The sequence below is a fragment of the Melanostigma gelatinosum genome, assembly GCF_949748355.1.
Source record: "Melanostigma gelatinosum genome assembly, chromosome: 6".
NCBI classification, from domain to species: domain Eukaryota; kingdom Metazoa; phylum Chordata; class Actinopteri; order Perciformes; family Zoarcidae; genus Melanostigma; species Melanostigma gelatinosum.
The window spans coordinates 28,695,019-28,709,619 of record NC_136639.1 but is presented as its reverse complement, the minus strand read 5'-3'; the positions used below and the strand labels follow the sequence as shown (position 1 = coordinate 28,709,619).

Sequence of the window (14,601 nt, the reverse complement as noted above, 5' to 3'; positions counted from 1 at the left end):
GAGATAATGCGTAACAAATTGTACATATCCTTATAGGAAATCCGTCCGCTGTGGAAAAGAACAAGCACATAAATACACAAACGTTCAAGACAGCTTAAAATAAATCAATAATCATCAGTGGGCTGACTGCATACAACAAGGTAAGGAACAAGGCTTGTGTATGACACCTCATTTAGTCACCTTAGTCTCACGGGAAGGGGGAAGAGAGGAGTAAAGTTAGGCTATCTGTTCACCCCACTTTACGTTGCATGCCGCTCTCTGGGGCCCAGAGGGAGGTGAGAACATACCATGCAGCCGGATCGTACTCGGCCCAAACCCGAATGAACTCATCGAGGTGATGAGGTCCAAGGATGGAGGAGTCTCTGGTTAGGTACTCAAAGTTATCCATTATGACAGCCACAAACAGGTTCAGCATCTGGAACACAACCATGAAGTAGAGTTTATGCCTTCACCTGGTCGCAGCAATGAAACAGTAACGAGTTCATTTCATTGAACTGATCTCGATGACATCGACATGAGCAGCTGAGCCGCTAGTGGATACCATCAAATCTCAGACAGTCTTTGAAGGAACAAAGAGCCTGATAGCATTATGTTGTAGCATTTCAGCTGTGTTGAACCATCCACTTGTATATGACGCTGCTCTGTCGGAGTATAAGCTTCACAAAAGAGGCATGGCTTAAAATAAAATGTCACTTGAATTAACTACCAGTCAAGCTTTAGAAAGCCAGCTAGCTCAAAGAGCTATTGTGAACGACGAGCGCGAGCATGTTCCTGGCTGGCTAGCTTGTTAGCGGTTAGCTTGTTAGCGGGTAGCTGGCCATCCACAGTAGTTCACTAATTAGCCTTGCAGGAAGTCGCATAAGTCGCATTCGGATAAAGAAAGGTAACTTCCTCAACAGAAAGTCAAGAGGTAATCAGATTACCGACTAGCAGGAGAACACTTTTTAAATATACTTTAAATAAGGAGCATATACTACTTTCCACATGCATGCACATTGCCACTCAATGGCCTCCAACGTCAGTGAGAGAAATGCTTCCTCGTTATTTATTATGTGGAGCAGAACATCACAGCACGCCGTCACCAGGAGGATCAGCTCTTTTTATTTCATCAAGATTCTCTCTTTGCTGAGAGAAGCGCTTCTAACTTCAGGTCCAGCTAACGTAATACAAGACAGATGGCTTCATTCAAACCACAACAGCAACTCTGTGGATAGTGGATGATGACAGCATGTCCACAGCTGCTAAATAACAGTGAAACATCAGCATTGTTCTTTGCTCCTGTCTTCATTTACATATTTAGTATTAGATAATCCAAGAGTAACAGAAAGTAATCAAGTTAGGTTACTTGTGGTACTTGTGTTACTGACTTCATTAGTATTCGTAGTGGAATATATCTTTAAGGAACCCTCCCAACCTTGATCACTATGATATCGTCCATGTATTGCTACTCACTGTATGAAATGACCTGATATATACAAATGATATCAAACATTATTCCTTCAAATGCATCAAAGTATCATGTGTTGAAAAAGTTCACTAAACAAGAATTTTTAAAAAGGTTTTCTTTGATCTTTGTTTATAGAATCTAAAACGTACACACTTGAAAATATAGTAATAAACTAAAAGTGAGTCAAATTCCATTTATTGACACTCCTAACAGAGCATCACATGCGACATCCGTGAGGTCAACAGTTACAGCGGATACCTTCACTGTCAGTACTGACCAGGAAGGAGCAGAGGAAGATGAAGGAGACAAAGTAGAAGTAGGCAAAATCACTGCCACACTCGTTCCCGTGGGTCCCTGAGCGCTCATCACAGGCTCGGTGGCTCAAACAGGATAACATGATCTCGTGCCAGGCCTCACCTGTTGCACTCCTGATGCACATAAACACAGAAGAAGAGAGAAACAAGAGACATGAAGTCCAGCACGCAGACAAGGACGCATTCTGTCAAACGATGATTTAATTACATGAGGAAAAGAAAAGGTCAGATAACGCCGACTCAGCAGAAGTTGAATTGAAAATGTGCAAAGTGTGATTGGTTGTTAAACCTTGTTTTATGTTACTTTATCAATGTCTTACTGAAAGCTTAAATATGTATTTATTAAATATTCACGATTCAATCAGCAACACTCAAACATTATTTAAATGATTTATTTATAAGTGTTTAACACTCAACGACTCAGCAGCATGGTGAGGGTGTGCTTTGGTCACATTTGATTGACAGCAGCATGGCAAAATAAGCAATAATCCACCAACTAAACAAATATTTTGATATAAAGTTGCTTAATTCTGATTAGTGCTCAGAAGCACACGTTCTTCCAAAAGAGCCCGTCCACTTTATGTTAGATGAAAAGATAAAGTCTCTGATGTGAAAGCACTGAAACCCGATGGCTCACAGGAAGAATCGGATTGAGAGAAAAGGTTTATGTTATGTACTTATGCTCTTATCATCAGAATCAGTCTGAAAACCAGTAATTGTGTTGGACTATACGTCTCCAATCAGCAGCGTCATTTGGATTTCAGAGAACAATTCTTCAGAAGTATACTGAGATCACATGTTGAAAACCCGTCCACTGAGAACGACTGCAGCACGTTGGAAGCTTCTGCAGAAGCTAATAAATGAACTCTGAGTTCAACGCTTTGGTCACACTACTGGATCCAACTTGAACACACTGTTAACCACTGTTCTTATGCCAGCATGGGATACAAATGACAATTTTTTTTTTTGAATATTTCAATATTTCATTTTCGGTTGACCCGGCCTGACTGATCCTACTGTCCTGCCCTGGAGCTCCCTGACGGTGCCCTGGTCCTGGTCTGCTGCCAGTGGACGGGGCGGTACTGCTCCTGTCTTTGGGTTTTATTTTGTAATTCATGTAATCTGCCCTTTCATTTATGTACTTTCTTATGGTCTTTTCTTTCATTTCAAAAGGTTCAGGCACGCACGCATGCACACACACACACACACACACACACACACACACACACACACACACACACACACACTCTGAATCACACCGTTCTCCCATACACTGAGTATGCGATGCTTCCTGGCTTGTATCTCACTACTCTCGTCGTCCTCTTGTTGTCATGTTTATGTATTGTCTCTTGTCTTGCAATAAAACTATAAATAATAATAATAAGGTAACACTCTGCATACCCAGTAATATACCTTTGATATTAGTTTATTTTGTAATTTGTTGATAATTCTCTTAAGTACAGTTTTGTGGAAAGATGCAAGCTGCAATCTTCCTCTGCTGCTGCCTCAGAGTCGTACAGTTGAGTCGGAGTGTTTCTGTTTTAAAAGGATGAAGTCGTTTTGGTCCAACGTCATCGTTAAACAGCACATTGTTTTTTGTGCAGTTGCTCATTCCTGAATTATCTCTCTCTCTCTCTCTCTCTCTCTCTCTCTATATATATATATATATATATAAATATATATATATATAGCATGCTCAAATGAATAAAGTTTCTTCTACCTGAACAGCAGCATGAGCGCTTGGAGGAAGGTACGGAAGTTGTTGTGGTGATTGATAGCCGTGTCCTCGTTCAGCTCAATGTTGCCGAACACCTACAGCACAGAAACAGTGAGGGCGATGGATTCATACAGTCTCAGCAATGTGCAAATTAAGTTTTTTTCACGTTCAGGCCAAAACATTGCAATGGTGAACTACGATATGAATATCATGAGCTCTGTGACCACAGCAGAGCGGCATCACTCACCTGCATGCCAATGATGGCATAGATGAAGAACAGCATAGCGATCAGAAGGCAAACATAAGGCAGCGCCTAAAGGACAGGAAACACATTTCATTAATAACAATAACCACAAATCACTCCTTGACTGGAACACACACAGGACTCATACACACGCATGTTGTAGTGGAGAGACGTTAGTGTGATGGGACTGCCCTTGGTTAGCAGCAGCAGCTGGAGATGTATTTTTTTAAGCACGCTTTGACGTAGATCAGGGGTCTCAAACTCATTTTCACTCCGGGCCATATCAGCATCATGGTCGCCCGCAAAGGGCCGGTTGTAAATGTAACTACTCGTAAACATATTGTTAAATAACTCTCTGCATTCAGTTTAAAGTAGTCTTCAATGTGCTCACAATACATTTCCATGTTAAATGTACAGTAACCAGCCAAAGAGCTGCTTCTATGACTGTGTTTAAGTATCTCATAATTTTGACTTTCAATCTCATACTTTTGACTTTCTATCTCATAATTTTGACTTTCAATCTCATCTTTTTGACTTTCAATCTCATAATTTTGACTTTCTATCTCATAATTTTGACTTTCAATCTCATCTTTTTGACTTTCAATCTCATCTTTTTGACTTTCAATCTCATATTTTTGACTTTCTATCTCAGAATTATGACTTCCTATCATAGTTATGACTTTCTATCTAATAACTTCGACTTTATATCTCATAATTTCGACTATGGGGATATTTTTATTGTTATTAGTCTAATTTTAAAATAAATAAAAAAAAGATTTTCTTTTTTAACTTTGTTTTTTTTGTTGGCCGGGAGTTTGAGACCCCTGACATCGACAATCCTTCTCATACTTGCCTACCCTGCACGTGTTACTGAAGGATTCCACTAGAGGGCACACCAGAGAACCACACAGATTCTGGATTCGCATGATGAAAGACGTAAACAATAAATACGGCGAGACTCGAGGAGATTACTCAATTGTTAAATCTGAGATCACGCCGCCATTGCTTCGACACTATGTATTAATTTGCATATTTTAGCTTGATTGTCACAAGCTTTTAATTTCACAACAGTACACTAAAATATGTTCCTGAAAATACTTTTTGACTTTTTGAGTTTGGCGAGTCTGGCGGTTTAAAATCAAGCCTCCAGGAGGAACGGCTGGGCTTTGAAGCAGATCTTATGAAGTGGCAAAACTGTGTAATTACAACCTCCGGCCCCGTCACAGGGGGCCATTGGGCCCAAAAATACTTCTTCCCATGGACTTGCATTCGCTCTTCTGTTCACTTGAATGAGACCAAGGCTGCACCGAGGGTTGGGCGGTGTGGTTAAAGGAAACACCGGCGTGCTTGCTCTATGGCCCCATTGATGCGCCAATGAGCAACTTTCATAGGAATGAGCAACTTTCATAGGATTGAACAGGGCCCTGCCTCCAACGCTGTATCTAGTTCCTATCTAGAGACTAGAACATCTGATTGGCATCAAAGGAACCTCACTAAGCTGGTTTAAGTCCTATTTATCAGATCGATCTCAGTTTGTATATGTAAACGATGAAATCTCGATGAAGACCAATGTTAGTCATGGAGTTCCACAAGGTTCTGTGCTTGGACCATTTTGTTCCCCTTATGCTTCCTTTAGGAACACCTGGATGACCTGCAACTTCCTGATGTTAAACTCAGACAAAACTGAAGTTATTCTACTACTTACTTGTGGGTCCTAGAGTCTTAAAAAGTAGAATTGGAACCAGATCCTTCAGTTATCAAGATCCTCTTCTGTGGAACCAGCTTCCAGTTTCAGTCCGGTGGGCAGACACACTCACCACATCTAATGCTACGTTCACACCGGTCGCGTTGATTTTTTGACGCGCGTCGAGATTACATACAAAGTCTATGCACAGACGCGATGAGACTGGCGCGCCGCGATTTTGCGTTGGCGCAGCGCGTTGGACGTGTTATTGCAGTGCGGTTGACGCGTTGGACGCCGCAAAATCGCCAACGCGCGAGTTGAAATTTTTCAACTTCAGCGACATAATCGCGTGACGCTGTGGCGCGATAGCCTATCAGCGTTGAGTTGCTCCCGCTGTCATCACTGGCTTCCTGCCGTTGTTGAATCAGGAAATAAATCCTGTAGCCGTCTGTGTTCACCCAGAGCTCTACGATACCTCATATCAACAGAGACCGGACCAAACTATGCGTATACATGTGTGTGTGTAAACCATACGGTACAAACAATGAATAGACGCTGCCGTATTTACGTCTACGTGACGTTATTGAGTGCTGGTGGAGCTGCTACGATGTTAGCATAGCCTAGCACCGATCCATCAGAGCTCCATTGAGAAGACAAGTAGCCTACAAATCGGTATCATTACGTAGTTATTTCGGAGTCCCTTTTTGTCGGAGAAGACAAGTACAAATCGGCATCATTGTGTAGTTATTTCGGAGTCCCTTTTTGTCGGAGAAGACAAGTACAAATCGGCATCATTGTGTAGTTATTTCGGAGTCCATTTTTGTCGGTTTATTGCCGTTGAATCACAGCCAAATCAGTTTATTTTGTGTTCCTACAGCTGTAGTAAACAGCGACCGGTGGCTTGCTAGACACAGTGAATACAGCTCGATACAATCCACGGAGCTCCTCTGAACCATACCGTCTTTCATCCGCGTCAACCCCGTGGCGTCCTCTGCCCTCCTTGTGTGTACGGATTACACTCCGCCGCTCTGCCCTCCTTGTGTGACACGGACTACTCTCGCCGTCAAGCTGCCAGCCCTCCGGTGTCGAGCCACGGGCCTCACACCGTCGCTCTGCCACTCTGGTGTCGGACCACGGGCTCCACACCTTCACACATTCGAAATAAAACCTGTTCATAGTAACTTCTGTCTCCTGTGGTCTTGCGTTTGGGTCCTACCTGCGAATTCCCACATAACAGAACGACCTGACCATAATGGACCCAGCAACCACAGGAGCAGCTACACTGTACGGCCCTAACAGCCTGCTGGAGGAGGTGAGAAGTGTCACTGCTGAAATTTCTTGGATTGGCTGTTTCGTGCAGGAACTAGCCCGGACAGTCAGGTCTCCACCAGTTCCAGCACCTGTACTATTCCCTCCAGTCCTTGCTCCGCCGGTCTGGGAATCCCCTGTGCCGGCTCCAATTCCCTATGATGGAACACTGGGGAAGTGCCAGGGCTTCCTGTTGCTTTGCCAACGAGTGTTTGACCGTCGGCCTCAGACGTTTGCCTTGGACGGGTCCAAGGTCGCCTACGTGGTTGGATTACTGCGGGGAAGGGCTTTGGACTGGGCTGCGAGAACATTAAGTTTTGATCGGCCTAATACTGTGGATTATGTGGACTTTGTGGCGGCTCTGATGAGAGTTTTTGACCCTCTGGGGGACTCTGATTATATGGCCAAGCACCTTCTCAGCCGGAGAGGGAGCCAAGCAAGTGTAGCGGAACACTCGGTGGCCCGGCCGACTCCGGCTCCCCGTATTCGGACGGCATTGCAGCCAGCTCCTGTTCCTGCCACCTCTTCGCCGCAGCCAGCTCCGGTTCCTACCGCCTCTGCGGCACAGCTTTCCCCAGTCCCAGCCGCCGCCGTCTCCGTACCGCAGCGACCTCCAGTCCCGGCCGTCGCAGAGCAGCAGCGACCTCCAGTCCCGGCCGCTGCCGTCGCAGTGCAGCAGCGACCTCCAGTCCCGGCCGCTGCCGTCTCCATACCGCGGCGACCTCCAGTCCCGGCCGCCGCCGTCTCCATACCGCGGCGACCTCCAGTCCCGGCCGCCGCCGTCTCCGTACCGCGGCGACCTCCAGTCCCGGCCGCCGCCGTCTCCGTACCGCGGCGACCTCCAGTCCCGGCCGCCGCCGTCTCCGTACCGCGGCGACCTCCAGTCCCGGCCGCTGCCATCCCAGAGCAGCAGCGACCTCCAGTCCCGGCCGCCGTCTCCGTACCGCGGCGACCTCCAGTCCCGGCCGCTGCCGTCCCAGAGCAGCAGCGACCTCCAGTCCCGGCCGCCGTCTCCGTACCGCGGCGACCTCCCGTCCCGGCCGCTGCCGTCCCAGAGCAGCAGCGACCTCCAGTCCCGGCCGCTGCCGTCCCGGAGCAGCAGCGACATCCAGTCCCGGCCGCTGCCGTCCCAGAGCAGCAGCGACCTCCAGTTCCCGCCGCTGCCGTCCCGGAGCAGCAGCGACCTCCAGTTCCCGCCGCTGCCGTCCCGGAGCAGCAGCGACCTCCAGTTCCCGCCGCCGCAGCGCCAGCTCCAGTTCCTGCCGCCGCAGCGCCAGCTCCAGTTCCTGCCGCCGCAGCGCCCGCTGCCGTCTCTGAGCAGCAGAGACCTCCCGTGCCCGCTGCCGTCGCGGGGCAGCAGAGACCTCCAGTACCTGCCACTGCTGCACCAGCATCCTATTCTCCGGAGCCCTTCCGCCCGCCCGGCCGTCCGCCGGAGCACCCGTGTCCGGAGCCCTTCCGCCCGCCCGGCCGTCCGCCGGAGCACCTGTGGCCGGAGCCCTTCCGCCCGCCCGGCCGTCCGCCGGAGCACCTGTGGCCGAGGCTCTTCTGCAGCCCCGTGGCCGGTCAGCACCAGTCACCCCTGCTCCGTACCCCCTCCGCCCACCCTGGCCGGCCTTCTAGATGTGGGGCCATCCCTCCTCCGGACCCCCTCCGGCCGCTCTTTTTTGTGTCTGGTTGTATATCTGGAATCCGTACCTTAAGGGGGGGATACTGTCAGGATCCAGGATCCCTGTCTGACCTGACGCCTCCCATGGCCACAACCTTGAGTGTGCACAGCTGAGGACACTCCAGCTGATCACCTCCTGCTGCCTGACACACCAGACTCAGGGCCCACTAATGAGTCTCCTGGCACTACATAAGCTCTGGCCCTGCAGTCTGGGGTTGTCAGGTCGTACCGTCTTTCATCCGCGTCAACCCCGTGGCGTCCTCTGCCCTCCTTGTGTGTACGGATTACACTCCGCCGCTCTGCCCTCCTTGTGTGACACGGACTACTCTCGCCGTCAAGCTGCCAGCCCTCCGGTGTCGAGCCACGGGCCTCACACCGTCGCTCTGCCACTCTGGTGTCGGACCACGGGCTCCACACCTTCACACATTCGAAATAAAACCTGTTCATAGTAACTTCTGTCTCCTGTGGTCTTGCGTTTGGGTCCTACCTGCGAACTCCCACATAACAGGCCCAGGTCTATAGTTAGGACTGGTTCAGGTTTATAGTTAGGGCTGGTTCAGGTTTATAGTTAGGGCTGGCTCAGGTTTATAGTTAGGGCTGGTTCAGGTTTATAGTCAGGACTGGTTCAGGTTTATATTCAGGGCTGGTTCAGGTTTATAGTTAGGGCTCGCTCAGGTTTATAGTTAGGGCTGGTTCAGGTTTATAGTTAGGGCTGGTTCAGGTTTATAGTTAGGACTGGTTCAGGTTTATAGTTAGGGCTGGTTCAGGTTTATAGTTAGGACTGGTTCAGGTTCATAGTTAGGACTGGTTCAGGTTTATAGTTAGGGCTGGTTCAGGTTTATAGTTCGGGCTGGTTCAGGTTTATAGTTAGGGCTGGCTCAGGTTTATAGTCAGGACTGGCTCAGGTTTATAGTCAGGGCTGGTTCAGGTCTATAGTTAGGACTGGTTCAGGTTTATAGTTAGTGCTCGCTCAGGTATATAGTTATGACTGGTTCAGGTCTATAGTTAGGGCTGGTTCGGGTTTATAGTTAGGACTGGTTCAGGTTTATAGTTAGTGCTGGCTCAGGTTTATAGTTAGGGCTGGTTCAGGTTTATAGTTAGGGCTCGCTCATGTCTATAGTTAGGACTGGTTCAGGTTTATAGTTAGTGCTCGCTCAGGTATATAGTTAGGACTGGTTGAGGTCTATAGTTGGGACTGGTTCAGGTTTATAGTTAGGGCTGGTTCAAGTTTATAGTTAGGGCTGGCTCAGGTCTATAGTTAGGACTGGCTCAGGTCTATTGTTAGGACTGGTTCAGGTTTATAGTTAGGGCTGGTTCAGGTTTATAGTTAGGGCTGGCTCAGGTTTATAGTTAGGGCTGGTTCAGGTTTATAGTTAGGACTGGTTCAGGTTTATAGTTAGGGCTGGTTCAGGTTTATAGTTAGGGCTCGCTCAGGTCTATAGTTAGGACTGGTTCAGGTTTATAGTTAGTGCTCGCTCAGGTATATAGTTATGACTGGTTCAGGTCTATAGTCAGGGCTGGTTCAGGTTTATAGTTAGGGCTGGCTCAGGTCTATAGTTAGGACTGGCTCAGGTCTATAGTTAGGACTGGTTCATGTTTATAGTTAGGGCTGGTTCAGGTTTATAGTTAGGGATGGTTCAGGTTTATAGTTAGGGCTGGTTCGGGTTTATAGTTAGGACTGGTTCAGGTTTATAGTTAGTGCTGGCTCAGGTTTATAGTTAGGGCTGGTTCAGGTTTATAGTTAGGGCTCGCTCAGGTCTATAGTTAGGGCTGGTTCAGGTTTATAGTTAGGACTGGTTCAGGTTCATAGTTAGGACTGGTTCAGGTTTATAGTTAGGGCTGGTTCAGGTTTATAGTTCGGGCTGGTTCAGGTTTATAGTTAGGGCTGGCTCAGGTTTATAGTCAGGACTGGCTCAGGTTTATAGTCAGGGCTGGTTCAGGTCTATAGTTAGGACTGGTTCAGGTTTATAGTTAGTGCTCGCTCAGGTATATAGTTATGACTGGTTCAGGTCTATAGTTAGGGCTGGTTCGGGTTTATAGTTAGGACTGGTTCAGGTTTATAGTTAGTGCTGGCTCAGGTTTATAGTTAGGGCTGGTTCAGGTTTATAGTTAGGGCTCGCTCATGTCTATAGTTAGGACTGGTTCAGGTTTATAGTTAGTGCTCGCTCAGGTATATAGTTAGGACTGGTTGAGGTCTATAGTTGGGACTGGTTCAGGTTTATAGTTAGGGCTGGTTCAAGTTTATAGTTAGGGCTGGCTCAGGTCTATAGTTAGGACTGGCTCAGGTCTATTGTTAGGACTGGTTCAGGTTTATAGTTAGGGCTGGTTCAGGTTTATAGTTAGGGCTGGCTCAGGTTTATAGTTAGGGCTGGTTCAGGTTTATAGTTAGGACTGGTTCAGGTTTATAGTTAGGGCTGGTTCAGGTTTATAGTTAGGGCTCGCTCAGGTTTATAGTTAGGGCTGGTTCAGGTTTATAGTTAGGGCTCGCTCATGTCTATAGTTAGGACTGGTTCAGGTTTATAGTTAGTGCTCGCTCAGGTATATAGTTAGGACTGGTTGAGGTCTATAGTTGGGACTGGTTCAGGTTTATAGTTAGGGCTGGTTCAAGTTTATAGTTAGGGCTGGCTCAGGTCTATAGTTAGGACTGGCTCAGGTCTATTGTTAGGACTGGTTCAGGTTTATAGTTAGGGCTGGTTCAGGTTTATAGTTAGGGCTGGCTCAGGTTTATAGTTAGGGCTGGTTCAGGTTTATAGTTAGGACTGGTTCAGGTTTATAGTTAGGGCTGGTTCAGGTTTATAGTTAGGGCTCGCTCAGGTCTATAGTTAGGACTGGTTCAGGTTTATAGTTAGTGCTCGCTCAGGTATATAGTTATGACTGGTTCAGGTCTATAGTCAGGGCTGGTTCAGGTTTATAGTTAGGGCTGGCTCAGGTCTATAGTTAGGACTGGCTCAGGTCTATAGTTAGGACTGGTTCATGTTTATAGTTAGGGCTGGTTCAGGTTTATAGTTAGGGATGGTTCAGGTTTATAGTTAGGGCTGGTTCGGGTTTATAGTTAGGACTGGTTCAGGTTTATAGTTAGTGCTGGCTCAGGTTTATAGTTAGGGCTGGTTCAGGTTTATAGTTAGGGCTCGCTCAGGTCTATAGTTAGGGCTGGTTCAGGTTTATAGTTAGGACTGGTTCAGGTTCATAGTTAGGACTGGTTCAGGTTTATAGTTAGGGCTGGTTCAGGTTTATAGTTCGGGCTGGTTCAGGTTTATAGTTAGGGCTGGCTCAGGTTTATAGTCAGGACTGGCTCAGGTTTATAGTCAGGGCTGGTTCAGGTCTATAGTTAGGACTGGTTCAGGTTTATAGTTAGTGTTCGCTCAGGTATATAGTTATGACTGGTTCAGGTCTATAGTTAGGGCTGGTTCGGGTTTATAGTTAGGACTGGTTCAGGTTTATAGTTAGTGCTGGCTCAGGTTTATAGTTAGGGCTGGTTCAGGTTTATAGTTAGGGCTCGCTCATGTCTATAGTTAGGACTGGTTCAGGTTTATAGTTAGTGCTCGCTCAGGTATATAGTTAGGACTGGTTGAGGTCTATAGTTGGGACTGGTTCAGGTTTATAGTTAGGGCTGGTTCAAGTTTATAGTTAGGGCTGGCTCAGGTCTATAGTTAGGACTGGCTCAGGTCTATTGTTAGGACTGGTTCAGGTTTATAGTTAGGGCTGGTTCAGGTTTATAGTTAGGGCTGGCTCAGGTTTATAGTTAGGGCTGGTTCAGGTTTATAGTTAGGACTGGTTCAGGTTTATAGTTAGGGCTGGTTCAGGTTTATAGTTAGGGCTCGCTCAGGTCTATAGTTAGGACTGGTTCAGGTTTATAGTTAGTGCTCGCTCAGGTATATAGTTATGACTGGTTCAGGTCTATAGTCAGGGCTGGTTCAGGTTTATAGTTAGGGCTGGCTCAGGTCTATAGTTAGGACTGGCTCAGGTCTATAGTTAGGACTGGTTCATGTTTATAGTTAGGGCTGGTTCAGGTTTATAGTTAGGGATGGTTCAGGTTTATAGTTAGGGCTGGTTCGGGTTTATAGTTAGGACTGGTTCAGGTTTATAGTTAGTGCTGGCTCAGGTTTATAGTTAGGGCTGGTTCAGGTTTATAGTTAGGGCTCGCTCAGGTCTATAGTTAGGACTGGTTCAGGTTTATAGTTAGTGCTCGCTCAGGTATATAGTTAGGACTGGTTCAGGTCTATAGTTGGGACTGGTTCAGGTTTATAGTTAGGGCTGGCTCAGGTTTATAGTTAGGGCTGGCTCAGGTTTATAGTTAGTGCTGGTTCAGGTTTATAGTTGGGACTGGTTCAGGTTTATAGTTAGGGCTGGTTCAGGTTTATAGTTAGGGCTGGTTCAGGTTTATAGTTAGGACTGGTTCAGGTTTATAGTTAGGGCTGGTTCAGGTTTATAGTTAGGACTGGTTCAGGTTCATAGTTAGGACTGGTTCAGGTTTATAGTTAGGGCTGGTTCAGGTTTATAGTTCGGGCTGGTTCAGGTTTATAGTTAGGGCTGGCTCAGGTTTATAGTCAGGACTGGCTCAGGTTTATAGTCAGGGCTGGTTCAGGTCTATAGTTAGGACTGGTTCAGGTTTATAGTTAGTGCTCGCTCAGGTATATAGTTATGACTGGTTCAGGTCTATAGTTAGGGCTGGTTCGGGTTTATAGTTAGGACTGGTTCAGGTTTATAGTTAGTGCTGGCTCAGGTTTATAGTTAGGGCTCGCTCATGTCTATAGTTAGGACTGGTTCAGGTTTATAGTTAGTGCTCGCTCAGGTATATAGTTAGGACTGGTTGAGGTCTATAGTTGGGACTGGTTCAGGTTTATAGTTAGGGCTGGTTCAAGTTTATAGTTAGGGCTGGCTCAGGTCTATAGTTAGGACTGGCTCAGGTCTATTGTTAGGACTGGTTCAGGTTTATAGTTAGGGCTGGTTCAGGTTTATAGTTAGGGCTGGCTCAGGTTTATAGTTAGGGCTGGTTCAGGTTTATAGTTAGGACTGGTTCAGGTTTATAGTTAGGGCTGGTTCAGGTTTATAGTTAGGGCTCGCTCAGGTCTATAGTTAGGACTGGTTCAGGTTTATAGTTAGTGCTCGCTCAGGTATATAGTTATGACTGGTTCAGGTCTATAGTCAGGGCTGGTTCAGGTTTATAGTTAGGGCTGGCTCAGGTCTATAGTTAGGACTGGCTCAGGTCTATAGTTAGGACTGGTTCATGTTTATAGTTAGGGCTGGTTCAGGTTTATAGTTAGGGATGGTTCAGGTTTATAGTTAGGGCTGGTTCGGGTTTATAGTTAGGACTGGTTCAGGTTTATAGTTAGTGCTGGCTCAGGTTTATAGTTAGGGCTGGTTCAGGTTTATAGTTAGGGCTCGCTCAGGTCTATAGTTGGGGCTGGTTCAGGTTTATAGTTAGGACTGGTTCAGGTTCATAGTTAGGACTGGTTCAGGTTTATAGTTAGGGCTGGTTCAGGTTTATAGTTCGGGCTGGTTCAGGTTTATAGTTAGGGCTGGCTCAGGTTTATAGTCAGGACTGGCTCAGGTTTATAGTCAGGGCTGGTTCAGGTCTATAGTTAGGACTGGTTCAGGTTTATAGTTAGTGCTCGCTCAGGTATATAGTTATGACTGGTTCAGGTCTATAGTTAGGGCTGGTTCGGGTTTATAGTTAGGACTGGTTCAGGTTTATAGTTAGTGCTGGCTCAGGTTTATAGTTAGGGCTGGTTCAGGTTTATAGTTAGGGCTCGCTCATGTCTATAGTTAGGACTGGTTCAGGTTTATAGTTAGTGCTCGCTCAGGTATATAGTTAGGACTGGTTGAGGTCTATAGTTGGGACTGGTTCAGGTTTATAGTTAGGGCTGGTTCAAGTTTATAGTTAGGGCTGGCTCAGGTCTATAGTTAGGACTGGCTCAGGTCTATTGTTAGGACTGGTTCAGGTTTATAGTTAGGGCTGGTTCAGGTTTATAGTTAGGGCTGGCTCAGGTTTATAGTTAGGGCTGGTTCAGGTTTATAGTTAGGACTGGTTCAGGTTTATAGTTAGGGCTGGTTCAGGTTTATAGTTAGGGCTCGCTCAGGTCTATAGTTAGGACTGGTTCAGGTTTATAGTTAGTGCTCGCTCAGGTATATAGTTATGACTGGTTCAGGTCTATAGTCAGGGCTGGTTCAGGTTTATAGTTAGGGCTGGCTCAGGTCTATAGTTAGGACTGGCTCAG

At 46.7% G+C, this 14,601-nt stretch overlaps 1 protein-coding gene across 1 annotated transcript in view; it reads right to left on the bottom strand.

Moving 5' to 3' along the window:
• The window catches only part of cacna1ba (calcium channel, voltage-dependent, N type, alpha 1B subunit, a), a 192,766-nt gene that overhangs the window by 33,814 nt on the left and 144,351 nt on the right, over nucleotides 1-14,601 (bottom strand). The window contains exons 36-39 of the mRNA XM_079270837.1: nucleotides 3,726-3,791; nucleotides 3,482-3,573; nucleotides 1,725-1,875; nucleotides 288-415 (exon numbers count right to left, since the gene is read on the bottom strand). Of these exons, the coding sequence (XP_079126963.1) occupies nucleotides 288-415; nucleotides 1,725-1,875; nucleotides 3,482-3,573; nucleotides 3,726-3,791 (437 nt within the window). The remainder of the gene's footprint in view (nucleotides 1-287; nucleotides 416-1,724; nucleotides 1,876-3,481; nucleotides 3,574-3,725; nucleotides 3,792-14,601) is intronic.